The sequence below is a fragment of the Mytilus galloprovincialis genome, chromosome 7 (assembly GCF_965363235.1).
Source record: "Mytilus galloprovincialis chromosome 7, xbMytGall1.hap1.1, whole genome shotgun sequence".
NCBI lineage: Eukaryota > Metazoa > Mollusca > Bivalvia > Mytilida > Mytilidae > Mytilus > Mytilus galloprovincialis.
In genome coordinates this window covers 87,953,565-87,979,975 of record NC_134844.1, presented here as the reverse complement: position 1 = coordinate 87,979,975, position 26,411 = coordinate 87,953,565, and the positions used below count along the sequence as shown (strand labels likewise).

At 31.1% G+C, this 26,411-nt stretch overlaps 1 protein-coding gene and 2 long non-coding RNA genes across 3 annotated transcripts; all 3 read right to left on the bottom strand.

Moving 5' to 3' along the window:
• Positions 1-273: 273 nt before the first annotated feature.
• LOC143082036 (uncharacterized) lies at positions 274-3,453 on the bottom strand. Its single transcript, XR_012980230.1, has 3 exons — positions 3,378-3,453; positions 2,647-2,751; positions 274-443 (listed from the first exon to the last, which is right to left on the bottom strand). It is a non-coding gene; the product is annotated as an uncharacterized LOC143082036 (long non-coding RNA).
• A 5,191-nt stretch (positions 3,454-8,644) lies between these two features.
• LOC143082035 (uncharacterized) lies at positions 8,645-11,331 on the bottom strand. Its single transcript, XR_012980229.1, has 3 exons — positions 11,219-11,331; positions 10,108-10,227; positions 8,645-8,792 (listed from the first exon to the last, which is right to left on the bottom strand). It is a non-coding gene; the product is annotated as an uncharacterized LOC143082035 (long non-coding RNA).
• A 7,626-nt stretch (positions 11,332-18,957) lies between these two features.
• On the bottom strand, positions 18,958-24,303 carry LOC143082034 (apolipoprotein D-like). The gene is made up of 4 exons (XM_076257615.1): positions 24,120-24,303; positions 22,496-22,623; positions 21,050-21,135; positions 18,958-19,750 (listed from the first exon to the last, which is right to left on the bottom strand). Exons 1-4 carry the CDS (start codon positions 24,234-24,236, stop codon positions 19,521-19,523), a joined length of 561 nt encoding a protein of 186 aa, XP_076113730.1. The 5' UTR covers positions 24,237-24,303; the 3' UTR covers positions 18,958-19,520.
• Positions 24,304-26,411: the final 2,108 nt, after the last annotated feature.

Here is a 26,411-nt window from a genome sequence, read left to right as displayed (position 1 = left end):
GGTGCATATACGTCTACGTATATGATTCGGTAATCGGTCTTTAAATGACTGACCTCTAGTTAAAGTTAGATACACATGTAAACTCGGATTAATGATGTTTTCGGTCACTGTTTCAGATAAGCTAAATATAAATGTGAACAATGATTATGTTTCTCTTACGAGCGTCCTTTCAAAATATTAATGTTCATTCGTTTTTATGTTTACAATTTAACTTCGACAAATAACGATATCACTAATGATTCACTTACATCAGTTTTATATCCATCGCAGTCACCAAAAAAATGTAAATGACTGTAATAATGATAATAAGAATAAAAATCATTATAATAATCCGATCCGGAATCTGTTCTACTCTCATGTGCATTTGTACAGCAAAATATGTCTGCATAGCCATGTGATCGTGACAAGGTGTCTGAAGAACTATAAACTCCACAGCACTCTAACTATAAAAAAAATTATATATAGTGTCTAAAAATCAATCAACATACAAATTATCTAGGCGTGGAGCAATTTGAAATTAAATTAAATTAAATAAATGCTTTAGAATGTTATTTAAACACCAATGAGTGTTAAAAAATCATTTGTTATATTTAATATACAGGCAATAGTACGCTAAACAAATTAGCTTCGCCAGGCGCGTGCAGCTAACCACCAAGGAAAAACATCGGAGAAAGTAAACACATGTTTTCTGCCTAATGCATATGTTCTAAATATATTTGAAGCTTGTACATTGTGATAGTTGAATAGTATAAATTCGACGATGTATTCCTTTGGTTTTGGATAAATCTGTTTTTCATCTGTCTTATTAAATTCATCGGGACCAAATTACGTAGATAATGCATCCTTAATATCTCTCTCTCTCTGTTTTCTCTATTGGATGTCTCTTTTTTTTGGTTTGATTATCTCTATTATTGAGAGATGATATTTTCAAAAGTACATCCTTTTCTTAAGAGATATGTCGTTTTTGGGCAGTTTCTTACTTTGGTATACAATGACCATGGGTCAACTAATGTTGAATTTCGTTGATGTTTTCTATTTAAGAAATAATTGATGCCAACTATACTTTATTGTAGTTTTAACATGGGTAGGCATTATATTCGTGATTATTTTTGCCAGAGCGATTCTGATTAGGACAATTACGGTAATTTCTATGTTCGCTGTGTATAAGTGCACCGTATTTGTGTAGGCTATTCCATCAACCTTCCTGTCGATTTTTATCCAACTAGTTCAAACCAGTTTAACTTCGCAAAGTTGTATTTCTAAAATTCAAAATTGTAACAGAAATTAACAAATTAATTTATTAACTAAAACAATATTTGTGTCACAATATAACAGAAAAGTTATATTACAACAGTCTTTTCCTTTGAGGTCAATTTCTGACACGCACATTTTCAAGTCAGTTGTCAATGACGGTGGACGCACAAGGAGAATCGGGTAGGTCTTTATTTACTAAATTAATCGTAAATATTCCGCCGGTTAATATTGTAGCATTGGTAAATATGTTCATATCTGATAGAGGATTCCTTGATAAAGTTGTGCTGACATTCGAGACTTGGCAGGAGGGGCCCTTTGACAGAGATCCATTTATACTTGCGGTGGTGAAAGTTGATCAAAGCCAAAGGGCACGCCTTTGTGCATCTGACGATTTCAAATGCTGTATTAAATGATGATTAAAACTAATACTGGGTGACAATCTTGTTGCATTTGTAAAATGGATTGGAAACCTTGGTGGTATATTGGTAATTACGCCTATTTTTTTTTTATAGGAGAATGGGGTTCGATTCCCTGCTAAGGTCAATCCATTTTATCTGAAATATGAAACAATTTTGTCATTTCAGTACAACAGTAATAATAACCTATACTTTATTTTATATTTTATCGTCGGAACATATGTTTCAATGAAATTATTTTTTACAATGACATGCCTTTTTAACGGGAGAGATGAAACGTGTTTTTCAGAGGGAGGGGTTTTGAAATTAGAACAGCCAACATGAACGTTGTGGTATCTAGGTCAAATATGTCAATTACGAATTGTAACACATTGTTGCCATTGTAAAAGTATTAGTAACAAAATGTGTATCATTTTATTGTTTGCAAGTGTTATAATTTAAGGAAATAAATTAAATGCATACCAATTTAACGAAATTCATTTTTCTGCCGTAGTCAATATACGCATGTGCAAACTAATTTTATTGGATAATAAAGTATGGTTTCTTTACAAAGCTAAAGAAGCACGTCATATTAGAATATTTGTTTTACACTGTCAAATAATCCAGACATAGACCTCTATCTTGTATCAATTGAATTTTAAAACTACTGACCAAAGAGTTAAAAATAATCATAAATTGTTTATTTTTTTCTATTGACAGTAATGAAAAAGCCGGAGACTACGTTTACGAACATGAAGAACGCGAGTCATTCCGGGTTTAAACTATTAAAAAAAACGGGAGAGTCTATTCTCTGTGGGAGCTAAAAAAGGGGGGTTGGCAGGCAGAAAGATGGCATTATATGCATTACTTACAACAAAAATGATCGAAGATAAAATCACAACAATGATTAGAATAATAAAAAAAATACTACCCAATTCTAAATAAGTGGTTCTGTAGACTTACATCAAGCTCATGTATGTTATATAAAGTATCGTACTTGCAAGATCATGTCATTCCATCTCCGAGTTATTTCACTTTGAACGTTGTTATAAAAATAGCCTTGCTGCTGTAAATTAAGCTGAACTCTCATAGTGTCATTAATCTGGAAAAAGGTTCTTATTTTATAATCTAGTGTACATTCAACATGTTCAAGAAGTCATGAGTTTTACATAGTACAGATTAAAAAAAACCTTAAAATGTCGTTATGCCATATGTCATGTTCTAAATAAGAAAGATAATCAATGGTGTCTATTTTGGCCTTCGTAGATTATGCAAATGTTTAGGTGTCGTTATCAGTCATATCACTCTTAAACTAATTATATCCGCCAGTATTGACGATAACACGTATCAGCGTGATCGACCAAGTGCTTTGCAAATAAAAATACCACTTAAGAATTCATACGCTTAAAGCAATTATATATCATTAATCTTTATCTGGAATGCCCAAAGCAATGAATGTGTTTTCAGTGATGCTCGGGGGCATAACATCTTATCTAAAAATTGAATTCTTCTTTTTGTAACTTCTTTGGGGCGTAACAGACTTGACCGAAGTACATTTTGTATGAAGATCGTAAGCGCTTCATTCTAAAAATGTGCGCACGGTCAACGCTATTTCAATCAGGTAAAACAAAGATTTTGTGCTGTTGATCAATAGTTTTCAATGTTTATTTATGTTAACTGTTGTTCGACGGTCGTCTAACATTTTCATTGGTAGATATGTATGCCTACCTTTTCCACGAACACCACAAACAATATGACAGTAACTATCCTTGGCACGTGCAAAATAATAGAAAGAACTGAACTCTGTAAATATAAACTCAATTATTTAGGTCACAACTGTCTTCTGCAAATTTTTTGGTCCTAAATGCTTTTAAACTTTTATTTTTTTTTTTTTTCTTAATTTCATATCCGATCGTCACTGATGAGACTTTTGTAGACGAAAAGCGCATATGGCATAAAAGTAAAAGTCTGGCATGTTTGTTGACTTTATCTGATATAACTTACTAAATATAAAGTCAGTGTACATCTGTCACTAAGAAATTTAAATGCAATTTGTTAAGAACGATTAACGTCATTGAACGTTGACAAATATTTTGAAAGTTCAGATACCACGTTTTACAGTCCGGAACTGAGGACACCTACCTTTGTAAATTCAGAATTTTGAAGTATGTTAATTCAAGAAAGTCCTGTTTTCTTAATTTGTCAATACGAAAAGAATAAGTACGTCTAGTGTGTATGTTTGAAATCGTCAGGATACCTATGACGTTACATTGTTTGGATGCCAAAGACGATATAACAGTTGTGTAGACCTTTTCATTGAATGCATGTTTATCTAAGAGTATGTACTGACAAACAATATATGTATTTTAATATGTGGCATATAAATGGAGATGCATTGCAGTTTAATCTTGGGACTTTTCGAAAAACTGAATTTAATTTTATGTAAGACTACGCGTCGCTAGTTAAACAGTCTCAGCTGGTAGGCTATCTTTATTATTTATGAACCAGTAATAATTGTTTTATAAGCTATCTAAAGTAAAAAAAATATTACATTTTGATATACTATAACTGGTTAATTAACAATTAAAAATTATGCCCAAGTCGCTGGTCAAATTTGTTTCTAACACACTTGTCTCCATAGCATAGTAATTACTATATTTTGGAGATAAATGTATTGCATGTTAAGTGTGTAATAGTTGAAACGGCATGTTAGCTCTATTTGCGACAGCACGAGGTTTGTTTGATATAGTATAATAAAAGAGGGACGAAAGTTACCAGAGGGACATTCAAACTCATTAATCGAAAATAAACTGACAACGCCATGGCTAAAAATGAAAAGGACAAACAGACACACAATAGTACACATGACACAACATAGAAAACTTAAGAATAAACAACACAAACTCCATCAAAAACTAGGGGTGATCTCAGGTGCTCCGGAAGGGTAAGCAGATCCTGCTCCACATGTGGCACCCGTTGTGTTGCTTATGAGAGAACACATCCGATAAATAGTCTAATTCGGTAGGTCACATTTGTGGAAGAGGGGATTGTAGTTACGACGTAAGGAACATATCCGATATCATTTGTGAAACGGTTATTCCATAATGATAAGTGTTACGTTTTTATAATGTAGGCTAATTTGACTAGATTATCTTAACCAGCTACCCTTTAGTCAAAGGAACAGTACACAAACATGTAAATGAATGAATAGAAACACATTCAGAAATAGGAAAAAAAAGTAAAGGCCAGCCATATAACAGAATTACTCAAGACATGCTTTCTTTCTATAAAATTCAAACAAAACTGGTGATAAAAAAACTGTTCTACCTTATTTGTTTTCTAATTTCCAATATCAAAATTAATTAGTTTGTAACCTACCATGATGAGTACTGATGATGATTTTTTCCATGACCCAACTAATCCAAAGACGGCGATTACAATCGTCAAAATACCAAGTACTACCGAAGAAGCAGCCAACCCTACTAGTATATCATAGAAATAATAGTTGTAAAACTGTATTTGGTAAAATATATATTTGAGGGAACTATCATGAATAAATTCATCTCCAATTAAAATAAGTCCTAATCCAAGGAGGCCAGCTCCAACTATCTGAAAATTATAACAGAATGGTTATACTATTGCGTCAATTGCAGTCATACCTCCTGTACATAAAGAGCTTTTATAAAAGTTATGGCATTTGTTAATTAAGCAACACATTTACTTAAAGGTTTGAACAAATATACAAATATTTCTGACAAGGATTCAAACAAAAATATACCTTAAAAGATGCCAACAATAAAAGCCATTATTCGACCCTGCAATTGCAACAATACGAAACGTTTTCAATTTTAACAAAATATGACAATATAATCAATGAACCGATCACGTGTGATGTCATATGAATAACACGATGTAGGTATTTGACATTACATTGTCATTTTTTCATAGTTTTTAATTGAAATAAACGAGAAAAAGCCTCACCAAACAAAGTATACCACGCACTTTGTAAAATGCATTTTGCTGCATTTAATCTGTTAATGTTAACTAAAGAACACGATCCTCAAAAAGTGATAAAACATTACTTTGAAAACTAAGGATTAACATCAACTATCATCTAAACTTACTAATGAAATGATCTTCAGAAAAACAGAGACGAAGACTGTTTTCGACCTATAAAATATTTTGAGAATGCATAAATATAGCTCATAAAGTGGAGTAAAAATAAACATCTCATGTATGTTTATTTCATTTCTTTTATATTTTCTCTTGCACTTTATTTGTTTTATATAAAATAAATAATTGGGCTAATCTTCGAGTAGATCGATAGATCGATAGATAGATAGATATTATATTTTATATACTAGTCAACAAAAGAAACGATACACGACTTTTTTTCAAATTTAAGATGAAGTTTTTCGTTTATAGGACCAGTATTGAAGGTAGTAATACTTAATAACCATGGAAATATAAATCCGTTTCAAAATAGATTTTGTTATCATGACGTGATTTGGCGATATTTAAATTTTTTGACAAAATTTACATAAAACGACAATTTTAAAAATAGAAGTTCCAAATAATGACGCAAACCTCTCATTTAAAGGTAAATACAATGTTTGCAATCATTTTTTTTTTTAAATCAAAATGTTTCTTCGTTTAGTTGTAAAACAAACTTCGACCCTACACGAAATCGTTAAAATGTATACATTATCAATTGATTTACCATAGACAGTATGTGAAAAGTGAAATTAAAAGTAAAAAAAAAAACGGTAACCATCTTAAAACTAATCCGAAAGTTCCAAATTTGCAGTGTGTTATTTTCATACCATAAGCATAATAAGCTTTTGATTTGAGACGAAAACGTTTGTTTTTTGTTTTTTTGCATTTTTGTGAGATTTCAAAAAACACTTTTTTTAACCAAAAATTAAAATAAAATCGATATATCAACGCATTATTTACAACATGAACATAACTCGATTAGCATATTAAATATTTTTCAACAAATTTGAAAATTCATTTAGTTTTTTAGAATTTAGTAAAATAGAGTGTCGATTTTTTATGCAATTTTCCGCAAAAAAATATTTGCACCCTATGATTGTTTGCACAGAATTTAGTTACTTTCCGACAGAATTTGATTTACATAATCTTATGTGCATACATTACAAATTAAAGTGTTTTTGAATAGTGTATCCCATTTTGTTTTACATTTAATACTTTTTGATAAATTTTATTCCAAAGTCGTGTATCGTTTCTTTTGTTGACTAGTATAGAAACTAAATACAAGTTTACAGAGAAACATACAATATTAACACATGTGGTGTTGAGTTGTCATCTTAATGTTATATTTCAAATGGCTATTAAAGGGGAGGTTTAACATGCCACAAAACCAGGTTCAACCTGCCATTTTTTTTATTTAAAAATGTCCTGTACCAAGTCAGGAATATGGCCATTGTTATGTTATAGTTCGTTTCTGTATGCGTTACATTTTAACGTTGCGTCGTTTGTTTTCTCTTATTTTTGAGTGTAAATTCACATTGCGATAAGCCGTGTCACGGTACTTGTCTATCCCAAATCCATGTATTTGGTTTTGATGTTATATTTGTTATTATCGTGGGATTTTGTCTATTGCTTGGTCCGTTTCTGTGTGTGTTATATTGTATTGTTGTGTCATTGTTCTCCTCTTATATTCAATGCGTTTCCCTCAGTTTTAGTTTGTTACCCCGATTTTGTTTTTTGTCCATGGATTTATGAGTTTGAACATCGGTATACTACTGTTGCCTTTATTTATACAATAGTTGATGTAAACAAATACAGTAACCTATTCTAAAATGATTTACAAAATTATGATGACATACTTGTTTAGTAATATGTTGATTGAGAGAATTAAACTCAATAGAAAGAAAAAAAATCAGTAAGATGATAATGCAACTAAAAATAGTTGGAGGGACTAACTGTTTTTTTTTTTATTAATATAACACTTACTAAATTTCTTAAAAAAAGTGATTGTTCTTTTTTGTATTAAATAGTGGCATTATACATTTATTAAGACTATGTGAAAATTTAGTTTGTAGAAATAATTTCGTTCCTTCTTCAAATTAAGTAGAGTGCAAGCACTGCATTTAACAAAATATACACCTGCACATGCTATACGTATATCGTGCGAATATTTAATGTAAATACTGTAATGATAAAATTTCTCTAATTTATGTATTTTTTCACATTTCCTGAGCGGTGAGAGAAAAATAATTTTCATTACTAGTGAAGTATCCAATTGTGACGTCCTGAAAATTAGCGACCATGTCTGATGACGTCACATAAAAATGACACAACTTTCTGCAATTTGTTTGTTAAAAGGGGAAAACACATAAGAAAAACAGATTCCTCAACGATATTTCTTTACTCATTACAGTTGAATTTAAATTGTTGAAAAAGCTCGGCAAGCCGTTCGCTTTGAAGATTTAACTGTTTCGAGAGGCGAAATTTCGTAGCACATTTGTTGTAGTGGTGGAATCTCAATGTATTAATCGATTAACACTAAAGAAAAGAAGTGAAAATAAAATATTCCCAAACTAGTTTTCAAATAGTGTTTTTGTTTGCCTTGGATGTGTTTTGTTTAAAAAATATTTTTTTTTATGCCATGTTTTATGAATTTTTTTTATGCCATGTTTTATGATTTTTTTTTAATTTGAAGGCATTATAAGTGACACTATTGGTCGTCTAATTATATTGGTTCGTTTACGATTTGAGAAGGAAAAATGTTTAAAAATCTACATCTGTTTAATAAAACAATTGATCAATTATATTGAAACGAACAATATAATTAAAGAGACTTAAAGCTGTTTTAAGGGCAAAAACACATAAGTCTATTCTTATTTTAAACATTGTTAAAAATTATGGCGTATGGTGCATTTTAAATGAAGTCACAATTCAACATAAACCGCCACTTTAATTAAATATGCCACTACAAAGTATTTTGAAAACTCTTTCTTACCTTTTCCAGTTATCCTTAGCAAAATTAAACACATTTCTGAAAATTCCATGTTGTATTGTCAATAGTAAGTAGTACTTATTATTTGTAATGCTTGATTTCTTTTCTTTAAATTCAAGTTTTCTGTACGTATATTCTACAGCAACTATTGTTATAGCCTTTAAAAGAAAAACAGAGTATTATGAATTGTCCTTTCCCTTGTTTTCGTAATTTGAAGACCAGCTATTAATCAATTGTAATTTGTTTGTTTTATAATAAAGGAAGTAGTCATCACTGGCCAATACTTGTTTTAGGGTAGTAAGAAACATATTATGTTTATTTTAATTTCTCATCGTATATTAACAAATTCAAACATCGAGTTTCGTGTTGTATATGACTTTTTGTACATACAACATCATTGACGAACATATAGTTATCAAAAGTACCAGCATTATAATTTTATACGCCAGACGCGCGTTTCGTCTACATAAGACTCATCAGTGTCGCTCAGATAATTTTTTTTATAATTTTCCGAAAATAGATATATGAGTACTAACACAATGGTACCAGCAAAAAAAAATTATATATCAGGAATCAAATCATATTTTCTTTGTCAATGAGTTGTTGCTTTAAATCATCAATACAAAATCGTACGCTTCAAAAAATACTTATAATGACTTTTTAAAGGCCCAGATATAATCTCATCCTTGTTTCAAAAGGGCATTTCGATGCTATGACCATATCAAGCCGAATTCAAAACATATAAACAAATTATCATTTTAACAGATACACCTACTTGATTGTTGACAGTTTAGAGTAAATCCTCGAGTATTTACAAGAAGTAAAGTTATGTTTATTTTCTGATAATAACGAGCGTCTTGGCTTAAAGTGGATGGAGCAAGTTTTAGACATGGGAAATTTCGTCATTTTTCCTATAAAAATTTCACCGAAAGATATAGACACCTCGTTGAAAAATATTCCTTATCTACCTCGAATTCACAGTACACACATGATGATCTTTAATTTTATATTCTAGATACTACCCTTGTCTATCTTCTGAATAATTTGTTAAAGTGTTCTTTTTTGACTTTGTATAATTCTTACCTTTACTCTTTAGTCCATACTTGGAATTATACTTTGATCGTGGTTCTTTATTTACTAATCCCGCCATTGTGGGATTGTGCTACGGTAATTTTTTGTATGCTTGTCTTTCAGTTTTGCCTATGTAATTTCTTTATTGAGTGTCTACATGTAATTTTGATTGTCTTTGTTGAAACAGATATTTGTTTTATAGTGCTTAAAGTTATTACACAATGCTGACTGTTGTAACCACATTTCTGACAATTTTACAAATTAGGTCTGTTTGTTTTGCTCAATTTGTTGTTGTCAATATTATGTTTTTGTTGCCTTATTAATGTTCACTTTGTATCCTATTGTTATTAAAAGCACCCAAATCCAAATCAGTAAGTCCCTTAAAATTGTTGGGTTTTTTACCTGGAAAACACAACATGTCACAATCAAACCCAAATATGTCTGCAAGTAACTAGTCAGCTGTTCATTGTAGATATCATAGCAATAATAAATACCAGACTGTCCTCTTCCTTCACACCCTAGCTAAAAAAACGACATAAAAATACAAGTGTCTGTTAAGTATGAGAAGTGAAAGTGATATATATGGGCAACGAATGTCCCTGATTTCATTTCTTAAGTCGAAGGAATCAAACAACCTTGAGTGTAACATATTTATGTAAATGCGATTGAATACTTAACTGTTCTATAGCTTCAACGCTTCTCTTTGCGTCTAAACATTTTTTTTTATTAAAGTCAAATGCATGTAATATTAATATTTCAAAGAGTTAGTTTTATATTGAATGATTTTCAAAATCAATATGAAGTCTTATATTTATCTGACAATATATATGCGTTTCAGATTCAAAACTATAACCAGCCTGAAAAACATCTGTGCATATGTCATTTTCTAAAAAAAAAGGTTCATCAGAAGGTTCGATGACATTGTTGATAAATATTTCGTTTCAACCCTCAAATTATTATACACGATGGTATTGAAATATAGTGTCAGGTAACTGACGATTTGTTTTATCTTAACAACAAGTTATAGTATTCTTTAATTTATCGTTACGAATATTACTTTTACTGTTTAGTCTGTTTTTTTATATCAATTTGACGTGACTCTGTGCTGGTACATCCCGTCAATTTGCCATTTGTGTTATTGGTCTTTGATAATTCTTATATTCGTGTCTTTCATGTTTTCTAATGTGCTTTGTCTACATGCGTTTTTTATGTTTCTTTGATACATATTTCGTGGCTCTTTACTTATACATCCGTCATTGTGTTACTATTCTATAATAATTTATGTATTCTTGTCTTTAATTTATGCGTATGTGCATTACGTCTATGCTTTTTTTTTGTGATTCGTTGATGCATATTCCGTTACTCTCTATATACATAAAGTTATTGTGCTATTGTAAAGTTCTGTATTCTTGTCTTTCATTTTTGCTAATCTACTTTATCTATATGCCTATCTGTGATTTTTTGTTTTTATTTGTTTGTTTTTACATACATTTCAATTGAGAAAAAAACTTACCTTGGAAAGAAAATTTGGAAATGTGTTGTAGAAATATGTTGATGAAATATAATGTAAGCCTGCTGAATAAGCTTTGATATAGTTAAATAATGTTTCCCTGAAGCATGACTTCTAAAAATAGGAATTAAAAATTTTAATAATATAAAAACAAAAACATAGAGGATAAGTCACAAGGGCGTTTCTAAAAGTATAACTGAAAACATATTGATGACGTTGGCAGACCTTCCGTTTTATGGTGTGTATACATAAAACATTAATAAATTACAGACTCGGTAAATAGTTTTACTTGTAACAACTAACGACACATTTTTGTTGTATCAAATGATTTAACTTTTTTTTTCTCATTTTTTTTGTATCGAACGAATACACATTTTTTTCTGATGATGTGTCTTACGTGATACAGATTTCAGATACTGTTTATCTTTACCACCTTGTAAAGTGTGCAATATTTTGTCATTTTTACAACTTGAACTTTATTTCTAAAATTTAGATGTTCGTTTTTTGCTTACCTTATTTTACTTCCCGTGATAAAATGACAGTTGCAAACAGAAACATGAATATACAGCCCTTGGATGGTGTAAACTTCCCAAAACAACGTGTATGGTGTAATGGTGAATGGCATATGGTGCAATGGTGTAAGGTGTATGGTGCTATGGTGTATGGTGTCAGGGGAATGGTGTGATTGTGTAACGTGCGATCGGGAATGGTGTGAATGATAGTGTACGACCTTTCATTTGTAACAAACGAAGTTTTTTTTATTTTCATTTTTTCGGATTGTAAGCATAAACATAATAAAAATCTTAATATTTAAAATTTAATTGCATTATGGGTAATTTCGAATTGTATAGATAGAATAGGGAATGGTGTATGGTGTTAAGTGTAAGGTGTATGGTGTAAAGGTGTAACGTGTATGGTGTAACGGTACAAGGTGTATGGTGTAATGGGGTATGGTGTATGGTGTAATGCTGTATGGTGTAAGTGGGAAGTTTACACCATCCAAGGACTGTACTTAGGGGCGAAAGTGACAAACTCATAGATCGCAAATAAACTAACAACACTAGGGCTTAAAAGAAAAAGACAAACAGACAAAAAAAAGTATACAAGACACAACATAGAAAATAAAAGAATAAGTAACACGAACCCCATCAAAAACTGGGGTGATTTCAGGTGCTCCGGAAGGGTGAACAGACCATGTCATAAGATAACCAGATATGCAATGACTGATATGGACTTTGCCTTCGATGGTGGATCTTTGAAAGACTCTCTTGAACGGATTGATTACAACTGGGTTCAATGGTGTGAGTCTGTTACTGTATCTTACTAGCCACCTGACGAACTTTGAAATATATATGTTGATAAATTCGTGTTGAGTACTTCTGTCTCGAAATCAAGATGAACATATTAGTTCTACTTTTAATTGGGGTAGCATTTATATTTCGCAGGTGTCATATCAAACCTACAGATACAACAATTAAGAAAAACTTGTATAGAACGGATCCCGTTTTTAATTTTCCTTGGAGTTCAGTATTTAGGTGATTTCACATTTTCCACATATACATCAAGGATCATGACAAGTTGTTATTAAACTAACACAAATATTGTTCTTGTTGATCAGCTAGTTCACATTTATCTAATTAGTCATATTCTTACGTTCAATCTTTTTGTAACGTTAGTATTTTAAAATCATGATAAGTAATACGAGTGTTAATCATGTTTATGTTTGGATGATTCGAATCTGACAGCGTGGTTGTACACATTAATCAAATCGGTGTGTTTCTTTAGTATTTAGTTTTGGGGAATTAGTATGAGTTAATATTAATATGACGGAAAAAAGAAAAAATCACAGAAATGCTGATTGCCGAGAAAATTCAAAACTGAATGTCACTAATCAAATTGTTAAATCAAACGCTCAAACATATCACAAGATAACAACTGTGATATTTCTGACTTGGTTGCAGCATTTTCCTATGTAGAAAATGGGTGATTGAACCTGGTTTTATAGCTTGCTAAACCTCTCAATTGTACTACAGTCGCATATAATTCCATTGTTTGTGTATGTGTATGTTTTTGTTAATACGTACTTTTGATAAGGTTAAACCATTTCACTTGATGTTTTACAGTGTGTACTTCTTAACTGCAGTGTTACACTTCTAATTCAGATTAGGGTGTAGGTAAGCGGCTGTGAAAAACATTAAAACCCGCTGCATTTGTTTGCAAATGTCCTGAGTCAGGATCCTGTTTCGAGGATGTCGTTTTTATGTGGTTTTTTTTTTCGTTTCTTGAAAATGTAAATTGAACCGTTATTTTTTTCGTATAAGTAGTGTTTTAAACTGGTCATGTTATGCTATTTAGCGGGCTGTTCAGTGGAAGCAAATGATCCATGTTGATTGTCGTACTTTTATCTATTATTGTTCACTTCTTACACATTGTGACTTGGATTACTTAAGAGTTGTCTTATTCGCCCTCATATCACATCTAAATTATTAGGATTCCCGTTACTCTGTTTTTGTTTTGCAAATTATATTGACATTATAATCAAATTATGTTAAAAGCAAGGTTACTATCCTCATGGTATAAAATTGAAAGGATGACTAAATATATACTGTATATTATAATCATCAATGAGCTCATCAGAACGGTCTACAAATATACAAAATGAAAAGACATAATTCACAGTGTAGATACTATTCTGTACGCTATCCGGAAGTCGCGATTTTCGAAGCGAGAACTTTTCGGATCACATTTTAAATTTGATGGGTATACTGAATTAAACGGTAAATTGATCATCTGTACATTGCTTAATGATTAATTCAGCCGACATCGATATTTTCAAATGGTTTAGAATTAAATTCCGCACATTCATTATTCGTATCTTTGCCTTAATCAAGAGATTTTCAAGTGCTTTTTTCGTCTATCTAAATATTGTCTTGTTCTCCCTTTTATATGCTATTGTTATTGGAGGTTTGGCATACCACAAAACTAGATTCAATCCATAATTTTATTCTTTAAATGTCCTGTACTTAGTCAGGAAAATGTCGATTGTTATATTATAGTTTCTGTGTGTGTTACATTTTAATGTTGTGTTTCTGTTGTGTCGTAGTTCGCCTCTTACCTTTGATGTGTTCCCTTCAGTTTTAGTTTGTAACCCGAATTGTTTCCTTCTCAATCGATTGATGAATTTCGAACAGCGGTATACTACTGTTGTCTGTTTTCTGTTGTCATTGGTTGGTATGGCATTAACTTTAAGCCTAATTGTAAAATACAAAATGTGTGTTTGTGGTTTATTGTCGTTTGAATACTGACACATTACAAGTCATGTACCCTTTAATTTATTTCATTTCGTGTTGAATGTGTTCTGTTTCTAGATACTTACTATTATTAACATCGGTTTCTTCTGTCCAATAACTCCCCATATACCAAATATCCCAGTCAGAAGTTCCAACGCAAAAATTCCATTTAAAGAAAACACAATTGATTTCATTGTTGTCCCTAATGGCATTCCGGCAACATCTTGCAAATCCGCAATTTTTATGACATCAGCATCCAAAATGTCGTCGCCGACTTTGATGAAGATTGCCATTATTATAAATCCAAAAGATAAAGTCTGAAAAAATCAGAAGCATAAAATTATATTATTTGACACTAGCGTTGGGACAGAGTTTCCTGATTAAAACTTCAATACAACAACTAAATATTCCTGGGATAAGAAAATACAAGTTTTGTAAACAGGAAATTTATGAAAATGACCACATAATTGTTATTCCTGTCAACACCGAAGTGTTAACTACTGGGCTGTTGATACCCTCGGGAACGACACGTCCACCAGCAATGGCATTGATCCAGTGGTGAAAATCAGTCATAGAAACCCTTTCAAAATATCGATTTTTTTCTAGGTCCCATCATGCTCCGTTTCTCATCCCTAATTTCTACATTTCTCTAGGTTTACATGTATTTATTTGTGTACATACCTTGACACGAAACAAAAAAAAACCATCGTATTCAATTTCCTATTAAGCCAATAAACGGCTTATTCTATCAGCTGCTTTCTCACATAAGAAAAAACTTGGACATTGTGTTGTATGTGTGCAGTAAAAATTTGATATGTTTAACCCCTATGCATTATAGGATATGTCTGTTACAAGTCTTAAGTCATTGGTTTGTTGGTTTGGTTTGATAAATGTCTGAATAAATGTTAATGAAATCAGAATCTTGTTGCGTCTGGTAAATTTTTTTTTCATTTCTTTCACAGCTTATCTGAGATCACCCGAGTTTTTGATGTGGTTCGTGATGCTTAGTGTATAGTGTTATATATTAATTATTGTACACTATTATTTTCCTATTTGTCTTTTTCGCTTTTTAGCCATGGCAGTCAGTTTTTATTTCGATCTATAAGGTTGAATGTCCCTCTGGTATCTTTCATCCCTCTTTTACGGTATCAGTTTTGGTAATTGTTGAAGACCCTTCGACTTGTTGGGTTTCCTTGAAAAGTTCATTTATATACCGTCTGTTTTTTAAATGAACCCTATCATTGTCAATACAAACAGTAGCGTGTTTTTACAGTAAAATCACAATATAGGAGAGAATATAGTTTTTAATAATAAAGATATGTCTGCTCAATATTTCAAGATCTAAAACAACAAGTCGAACCATATAGTATATACTGTAATATACTTTAATAGAGGCAACATAAGTTATACTATACAGATTGTGTACCATTTATTATCTAATTAAATGCATGATTTTGATGCCTACATCAATGTAGTGAATTCGTAAAATAATCTATTTTTTGTATTTGTTTTTGTCTATCACAAAGTACAAACAATAAAAAGAGCGCCTTTATCCTAGTTTAAATGTTTATCACATCTGTATAATGAATACCCTTTCTTTTAACTGAGGTCAAGACGTTGAAAAATCAATTTTGTTTCGTTTTACAGTTTTCAATGTCACTGTATTTTATCATCTGTTTTGCTAAGTCACAAGCATAGTCAAAATGAAAACGTGATGATTTTATTTGAGAAATGATTTTATTGGTTATTAATGCAACTAGATAAACACTGAATTAATAAAATCGTTTGCATATTTTCTATATATCATATTATTAGTTTTCCTTCATAAATAACTTTGATATGCAGGCAATAATATCCTTATTTGAAGTATCTTACGTGTACAAACCATGCGTCAAACTTAGATAGTCAAAATGTCGTTTGCTCTCTAAGTATTTTTTACGTCAGTGAATGCAATTTGTAACCAGTTGTCTTGCTAACACGTCCACACTTTGTCTTTGGTGAAATTCCTATTGCCTAATTATTAAAGTATTTTTTTTGTCTATTTTGTGTTAAAGTAGTTTTTCAATGTATTGTTTATTTGTTTCGAAACATCGATGTTCAATGGAAGGCAAAAAGTTGGAATATTTTAGTTTAACCTTTATGACAAAATAAAAATTTAACCTAAATATATACATTTCTGTACAAACGTGCTGGATTTAAAATCTTAGTGATAGAATTTTATGTTTATTTTAACATTTGACATTTTTGTAGTGATAATTGTTGTCTATCTTATCTAATGACAAGCTCTAAAATCGTATAAATTTATTGACTTACCCTGGTAATTAAAGATGCCGTCAGAATAATATTTGCTGAAATAGTTAAACGACCACGTCTAGTTTTCGCCATTTTAAAACTTAATAAGCGTCTCGTTATATTTGTGCATTAACGCTCGTAAATTAGATTTGTTGATTATATTAATCAAATAAATTCAAACTGCATCGATCTGTTGTCAGTTAGAATAATTAAATCTTTCAACAACGGTTCATTTAGATATTATAACTATTTGTTTGATCATGTTGATAGGCCTTTATTCAATTATATAATTGAGAAACAACCCAATATACTAGTATTTACACTAGTATGAGTGTATTCAAATGACATGTTAATAGATCATTGATCATAATGAAAAATATAAATTAAAGAAACCAAGCGTAGCGTCTGATACAAAATCAACAAAAAGCTTTGATTATATATTCAACCCAATTTTTACTTTTAGTTGATTCATAATTGACCCAATAAACTGAAAGCGGACAGTATGCGATATACTACAAGGACATCACGTTATCAATCCTGGTATCTATGATGAGTTTGATTAAAAGAGATAATTTATAAAAATTCAAAAGATGGCCAATATTATCGGCCAATCTAACCATCATATTTTCAAGGTACCCTTCGAAATGTTACATTTATACCTTCTGCGTGTCTACTACTTTTACGTAAAATTTGTAACTCAAATTATGAACTATTCTACCTTTAATTGGGATATTGTGCGCATTTTAACAAAACTAAATCTTGAAAACTATAACAAAAAATATAACATGTATTCACTATTTTACATTTAAAAAGAATAAATTTTAAGTTGAACTTTGTCGTGTATAATCAACTGAACGATTGGCACCTAATCGCTTGCTTACAGTTATACTATCATGGTAGGTTTAGTGAACAATACAAAAAATGCAATGGTAAGTACCCAGCATTATACATGTTAAACGAATTTTAATATTATCACAATTACCAGCCGTGTAGTCAAGATTGTACTATTTCTTGTGTGTGTGTCCTTTATGCGCCGTGATTAAAAGACAATACCGTTCAGGGCAATATCGAGCATGTGACCTATAAAATCACTGACCAACACATTACAATGTAATTCAGGTGTTAAAAGTACAAAAAATTAAATGTCAATTATAAGTGAAGGTAAATTGGCCGGTAAATTATTGTGTAAATTGTAGTGTGTCTTTTGGGGACTTTTGGTGTATTTTATTTACTGTAGAATATTATAAATATTTTATACGCAAACTATGTCTGTGAAATTAATTTGAATGTTTAACTTATGTATGCCAAAAAAAAATAAAATAGATTTTTTTTATAATAGAGTCCACCATTTATCCCTGGACATCGGATCATTGTTAACAAAGAGCCCCTTGTGTATACTTCCCTGGGTTATACAAGGTAAATAATATTCAGGTGATTTCAATAAATGTATTTCAAGTCTTACAAAAAAATTAAGAAAAAATACCGTTCGGGGCAACTAAGACAACCCCAATTCAATTTGGGGTTTATGTGTATTATGTTTTGGTATTTCTAGGCTTGTCGTCATAATGTGGATGTGAGAATCTCATAAATCTCACTAAAAAGATACTAACTTACTTTCTAAACTGAATTTGCAGGTATCGCAAGAACCACAAATTAGTCCAGTTTTTTCAGTCATTTATCCGTTTCTTGTTGATACATGCATGATATTTGGAAAATATAACACACTAAAAAATTGTTTTCTGTTATGAGTTAATCTATATGGTTAATATTCCATACCGAATATAAAAGGGTGATGGTAGTTTCTCTTGACTTTGAAAATGTATTTGAATCAAGAAAATAGGGAAGCAAATAGATCAAAAACGAGAATGGCAACGGAGAAGGTGTCAAATAAACAAACACATGACAGAAGAACAGAAAATAGCACACATGACATTTTTCCTTACATCTAGAACATCTTACAATCGAAAGGCTGAGCCAAGTAGATGCCTAAACCATTAGGTATACTTGATTATGACAAACGGCCATCACACTTAACTTCGAAGCATGTTTAGTAAAACATTTTGTATAACATATGAAATTTTGTTAATTTGACACTTATAAACAACCGCTCTACCTATAACATGTATAATTTCAGTGAATGGAAAGAAAAAGAAGACACCATATCAGTTCTTATAATTTATTTAACATTTGATCATTACGTATTTTTTAATATAATACATACAGTATTGCATGATGCTTTAGAGGTGTGAAATTTCATGAGCATTCTTTGTTTTAAAAGATAAACCATTACAGTAGCAGCCAATCAACCATTAAACGATTAATTCTACTACATGTTATATAAACTGAAATTAGTCAAATATACGTTGCATTAATGTTTATTTAAGAATTGAATGCTTCTTTTTGTAACTTCATTGGGTTGTAAAAGCGTTGACCGAAGCGCTTCATTCTAAAAATGTACGCACGGTCAACGCTTTTACAACCCTATGAAGTTACAAAAAGAAGCATTCAATACTTATCATTACATTTTTTAGCTATAGGATCATGAAAACACGAATTTTATATTTTTTTTAATTTAAATCACCTGTGCACTTTATTGTGGGACCTCGTGTTATCATGAATGATAAGTTTTATTGAGTGATGCATTTGCTTAAGGAATAACACATGATGTGCATGTAGCCAATCAGAACAACGTATTATAATGAAACATACATCTAATGTAATTATTAGTTTTTGCAATCTGTTTGGTTTTCTGACGAAAAGTTGCTAGTTTCTATATTATAAGATTTCATAATATTAAAAAGTCGAGATGAAATGGCTGCATCCAGTGTTCTTTGTCTAGAGAGTACCCAGGCGAACTCGACATGAGTAACAGAAAATAAATCTGTGCAGGAGTAAACCAAGGAGTATGATGTGTAGTCGGTATCCAATACCCAGTATTTACCATATGGAGCAACTGTTATAAGAGAAAATCATATTGTTAAAATATTTCGAGGACAGGAACCAAGAGAACAATCTAATTTCACCATGTGTTTATGTCTCAAATAAGTTCAACTCAAGGTCTAATTGAAACAAAATGTAAAAAAATGATAGAAGTAAAATACAAAGCTAAATAGAAAACAAAGAATAACTTGTGTCGACTTAAAATTAATGTAAAAAAACAAAGGAAAATATTAACTACAGTTTATTAAATCAAATTTGTCAAAAAACAAATCATGCTACTTATAATGTACTTGATTCAGTAATTCATATGAATACAATTAGGTTTGAGGTATAAGTCAATATCAAGCGACTGTTAAGCTAATTGGCGGTCATTAGAATTTGATTTGCCGAATATTTTGTGCTACATGTATATGGCATTATTTTTCCAAACGCTCATTTAACACTGAATAGAAGTACCCCTCAACTTGCGAGTTACGTTCAATTAAACCAAAGTTTTACGTACAGTTCGATACAGACCAAGAATTACATAAAGTAAACGCACGTTAACGCAGCATGCAATATTTTGTTGGTTAATTTAAATTAAAAACTATAATTACGTTAACGCGGTCAAAATGGAAATGTCTAATGATTTACTCTTTGTCCGTTTAGTCAGTTTTGAACGGATGTTTACTTCAGATTTCACAAGTTCATTTTTACGTGTATAATAAAGTATACCGGCGTTTACTACAAATTTCACAACTGTATTTTCACGTGCAATTGAAAGTAACGCACGTTTACTTTTCACTTTAACTTATTATTTAAATTAGTAAATAAACTTCGTGTACATTTGTTCATTTTCTAATTTTGTTAAAATGACATTTATCTTAAAATTTTACGTAATACTATATGTTTAAACCCGTTACAATTAAAAACACTTTTAATTCGAAATAATAACTTGTATTAAGTGCAAAAAATCAGTAAAGTCAGTGTATCCAGGATACGATTTGCGTAAACGCGAGTTTACTAAAAAAAAAGTGAACGTGCGTTAACTGTTTAAAAGAATAGAAGACACTCCTTTCCTTTTTTGTCGCTAAGGAATAGCTAAACGTCTAAGCAAACGCCCGTTTACTTTTTATGTCTGCTGGAATTTTGCAGAAAAAGCGGCATTTACAAGAAGTGAACGCGAGTAAACATAGCGCTAACTTTTTACGCCCGTCTACATGTAATGCTTGGTATGCATCAAACTCTATTGCATGTTTACACAATACACACGGTATCTTCCTTTATTTCTTTCTTATATATCTAACAAAAACGATAACAGCTGAATATTTACCTGGAGAAAATTTAATGGCAAGCTTTGCTGGTTCTTTGGGGTCTGGGTTGTATCCGTCACCAATCGCAGTTGTTATTTTTCCATCTCTGAAAAGAAAATAGAACATACAAATGTCCGCTGTTGATAGTGATACGGTGGTGCCATCTATTTGCGAAGTTAGTCAATTGCAAATGAGGTATCTGGTCGAAATGTTTTATTCAAATTAAAATAATCTGTATCAAAAAATATATAACAAAAATATTGGTGTATTAACTCGATCCATGCGATTTTGTCATGCAAAACTTTATTTTAAGGAGTCCTTTTGTTTTGTTATCAAATTGAATTTCTTTATTTTTGTCCTTAAAAATTCTAGTCAAACTGAATTAGGCCGTTAGTTTTCTAGTTTGAGTAGTTTTACATTTGTCATTTCGGCGCATGTTATAGCTGACTATGCGGTATGGGCTATGCTCATTGTTGACGGCCGTAGTTAGACCTATATTTGTTAAAGTCTGTGTCAATTGGTCACTTGTGGAAAGTTGTCTCATTGGCAATCATACCACATCTTTTTTGCCCTAATTTATTGAAACTTTGTTTAAAATTAAATGTTTATTTTTTGTTCGTAACAGGGAACATCAAAGATTTATATCATTTACATACTTTTTCGTATATAGCTGATGTTAATAGAAAATTTCCAAAATTGTGTATGGCAAACAAATAGAATGAACTACTGCCGTCCATTATGATTTGCAAAAGAAGCAGTTGTGTCAAATTTCAATCTGAATTGCACAGATTGTTAGTGTTTCCGCAAAAAATTAATAGATTCTTTTATTGTCTTCATGTACCAGTAACAAAACAAACTGACTGACTGAACAAAACGTATTGAAAAATTGCTGTAAACACCAACAATCAATAAGGTTTTTCATTTAATTTTGAAGTTTTCCTTATTTAGTCTTTTATACCTTTTGTTCGGTTTTGGTAACTTTGTATTTGTTCATCCTTCTTTTAAAATTTCAAATTAAGTCAATTCGGACGTTGGTTGGTTCTGAGAAGATGTACACTTTTTTTTTCGTCATTGTGCACACTCGTATTTATAGTTCCCCTACTTTGAACATGATAGGGAAATTTTGTATAGGTAATTATCTTCTACTATATCATACTAGATTCAATTGTTTGTTATCTTTTACGACTTTGTTTAGTTGTGTTGTATATCTATCATGTCTATCATGTCTATCATGTATGTTTACAAAAGTTAAGGTGTTTGTTTCAAATGATTGTTATGCATTGTGATTTTAAGCTAGATAACCAAAACAAGGTTCAACGCACAATTGTCTGCGGAACATTTCTGTTCATAGTAAGAAAAAAATAGACAGATAATAGGCAAAATTGTCATAAATAGTTAATTTTATAGAGTTCAGTACTGTTTATTATATATTGCTATATATTGTTATAATATAAGGTTAGACTTACTCTGTTTGCCCTCTATTATATACTTGTATATGACCATTTGATTTCATTTGGTAATTTGCATGGATACAACTTTGACCATTTTCAAAATCTGCTTTAAACTTGTATATCTCGTACCAGTCTCCAAGATACTATAGAATATAGACAGATATAAAAATCTATATAGATTATAACATGGCATTTTTGGTATCTGACCCCTTATCATGATATCAGTTCAAGACTCGACGGGCTCAAGGGATGAATTTGACCATGGGATCTGATATGAAAAATTACATGTTATGTTCCATTTATCATATAATTAAGCAGAAAACGTACAGACAAAAACTGTTTTCGAACTTTTGAAAAACTGCATTTGTAGCATTATTTGTTTCGCAATTTTTGGTTATTTATTTTCCTGATTTCTAATACTTATTTTGTCTCAGTTTGTTACGTTTACAAATAAAAACGTACCATTGATGTGTCATGTGATAAAATAACAGAAAAGCATGCTATTATAACCGAAAGCAGTTTATAACGTAAGTCATAGTACACGGCTAAAGTAATTTAATGAAAAATATATGTACAAAATAGTTTATTATGGAGTACAATTAAGCCCATGATGTCCTATAAGTATATGATGAAAAATTATATTGTATAGATAAGAACTCAATCCATAACAATATTTTGTATTTGTAACCAACGTCAGTTTGAAAGGGTAACTATGGATTAAGGAAGACTACTCGTTAATCCAGACCCGTATTTGAAATAATGGGCTTCATCATACTAAGAATAATCATTGTGACTCAAAGCTTTAAGCTGATTGATACAAACTTACCAGTGATAAATTAGATATAAAAAGATCTGACACGAGTGCCAATGAGACAACTCTCTATCCAAGTTACAATTTATAAATGTAAACAGTTAATGTCAAAGTACATGCTTCACCACGGAGCCTTGACTCAAATCGAAAAGCCAGATATAAAGGGCCCCAGAAATGACTAGTATAACCCCATTTAAACGGAATATCCAATAGTCTAATTTATATAAAAAAACGAGACACACTTATGAACTATATCAACAAACGACAACTACTAAAAATCCAATACCTGACCTCGGACAGGTGCAAACAAATGCAGCGGATTTAAACGGTTTAATGGTGTTAAGATCGACGAATGTTCACTAACGGACGAAGAGCTGTTCAAAACTATTAGAAAGAGAAACGGTGAAGACAACAGTAGTTTTGTTAATGTTTAATGCTTGTTATTCAATTAAGAAGAAACAACTCAAGTTATAAAAAACACTGAGGAAAATACAAAGACATCAAAAGGAGTAACATCTGGTATGTCGACAGAATGAGCATCCTTTTCCATACAAATCAAACTTTATATTCTCTTAAACTTATCAGAAATATTCAGATTGAAATGACTGAACTTTGGTCAGTCACACACCACTGCGTTAGAGTTTTTGACCATTTGACCATTTGACCAGTGCGCTTATAAACCGAAAAGAAAAACAACCATAAGAAGCATTCACTATACCTTGTTGATTCAGTATAAACAAACGTTTTCACATAAAAACAAAGATGTAACAGATAACAATTGACAATTAAAAATACTAATATAGATACACGATTCCCTATTCAACTTACCGATGAAAGCTTAAAGTCGGATACCACTTTCACATCTGGACATTTTCCTTTTGAAATAACTTGTGAGTAGGAACTTCCAATTAAAGATAAAATACAGAATATATTATAATACACCATTGCTCAGTTTTTCTGTCGACTGAACTTATACAATAGATACCTATAGTGGAACCTTCAAGTCCTAAAACTGTCAGCTTTTCTGTTGATAGGTGATACCATCTGACCTTCAATTTGTCACGTTTATGGATAAGCACTTCTTATGTAACTGGTCGTAATATATGACCTGATAGTCAAAAAGACGTTTGTGTCACTGAAAGTTCATGTACATTACCATATATGTGTAGTGGCATTGTGTACATTTGTTTTGACATCGGCAAATACATTAGAATACAATGACTTAATAAATATTAAAACATAATTATTAAAAAAAGCCAATTACGAAATAAAGATAAAAGCAGAAAGCAACAATACAGAACGTTAGAGTGAGTTGTAACATACTTTAAACAAGCGGACATTTTCGTATATGTGCAAAAGAAATCTTTACCTACTTCTATGAAGGACAAATATATATAAAAAAAAGTATTCAAATGCAAGCCCTTTTATACACAATCTTGCATTTTGTCATTTTCTATAATATTTTTTGTTGATAAGCTTTGTTGCAAGATAATAACGCGGTGTTGCACACAATAACATAAAAGTGTTATGTACTTTGTATAATTGAGATTTGTTTGAAATTGTGCGATCAAGGATGAATTTATAAACCGGTAATGAGTAATACTCAATGTTTTTCAATATTATACCTGCATTTGAAATTTTTAAAGTATACTATAAAATTTGATTTACCATTTACTGATCTGCTCATCAAAGGTATATCATTTTGAACAGATATATCATGTTCTTTAGTGGTATCTTCGAAAAATACAAGTCGAGAGAATGTAAAATTTCACGAGCGGTAAGGCGAGGGAAATTCGTTCTCAAAACTGGTGTTTTTCGCAAATACCCCTCAAGAACATGCTATATCTGTTTAATTACACCGAATGTTAACGTTCAAAAACGCATTGATGATCGTGACATTGCAAGCGTCCAGTCGGATAGAGTATTTTTTGGCAAATACCACGGCAGAGAGGGTGAAGAAGGCATATTCTCTTTGCAAATATCCCGGCGGCGTTAAAAAATGAACGATATTCATTTGATAACAGTAAATTGGTGAAAAATACACTGGCTATCAACCAATCAAAACCAAGGATTCTTACATAAGGTATAATTACAAACACCATAATTTGTCAACATATTGTGTATAAACATGATACAACTGTTACTCAATTGTCAAATTGTTTGTATATTTAAGTTGAAATTAACATGTTCATATGGGCACAGGTGATTTCAATAGGAATATTCATGTTTTTTCCAATCATACTATTGGTGATTGTGTATTAAAGAATCATATGGGATGTAGGTAATACGTGTATAAGACCGGATACATCACAATAAACGGACCGTCGAACACATTAATAAGAGAGGTTACCTGTCGAGTTAATTTCAAGTCTGATATATGCGTAAGCAGATGTCGTTTTGATGACAATGAGACAACTCTCCATCCAAGTCACAATTTGTACAAATTAAACCATTATAAGTAAAAGAACGACCTAAGATAGTACCTGTACACTAATCTTTTGGACACGGATACAAGACAAACTCTGACATTAAGAACTTTACACCTAGAAATGTGACAAAAATAGCCATGTGTTATGCCTTCCAATCGAAGTGTGTCTTTCGATGTTGTGATGTTATACTATTGTTTCAGAAAAGGGAGAAGGTTTAGTACCATTTAAACGTTTAATCTCGTTGCACTTTTTTGCACTTAGCTGCAGTCAGGAATCTGTTTTGCAGAAGTAGTCGTCTGTTTATATAGTTCATACGTATTTCTCGTTTCTCGTTTCTCGTTTTGATATTGATTAGACCGTTGGATGGTTTTACACTAGTAAATTTTGGGGCTCCTTATAGCTTGCTGTTCGATGTGAACCAAGACTCCTTTATGAAGGACGAACCTTGACCTATACTGGTTTACTTTTATAAATTGTTACTTGGATAGAGAGGAGTCTGATTGGCACTCAAACCACATCTTCCTATATCTATGAAAATCATTTGAAATCATTTGTATTCATCAGTTATCTCCGATAATCTCAAGCACAATACTTGAACAAAAAATAATAAAACAGAATTGTGCCTCTATTAATAATTCATATTATTAATGTAGAAAATTGATTGACCTTTTACATATATTAACATACATCG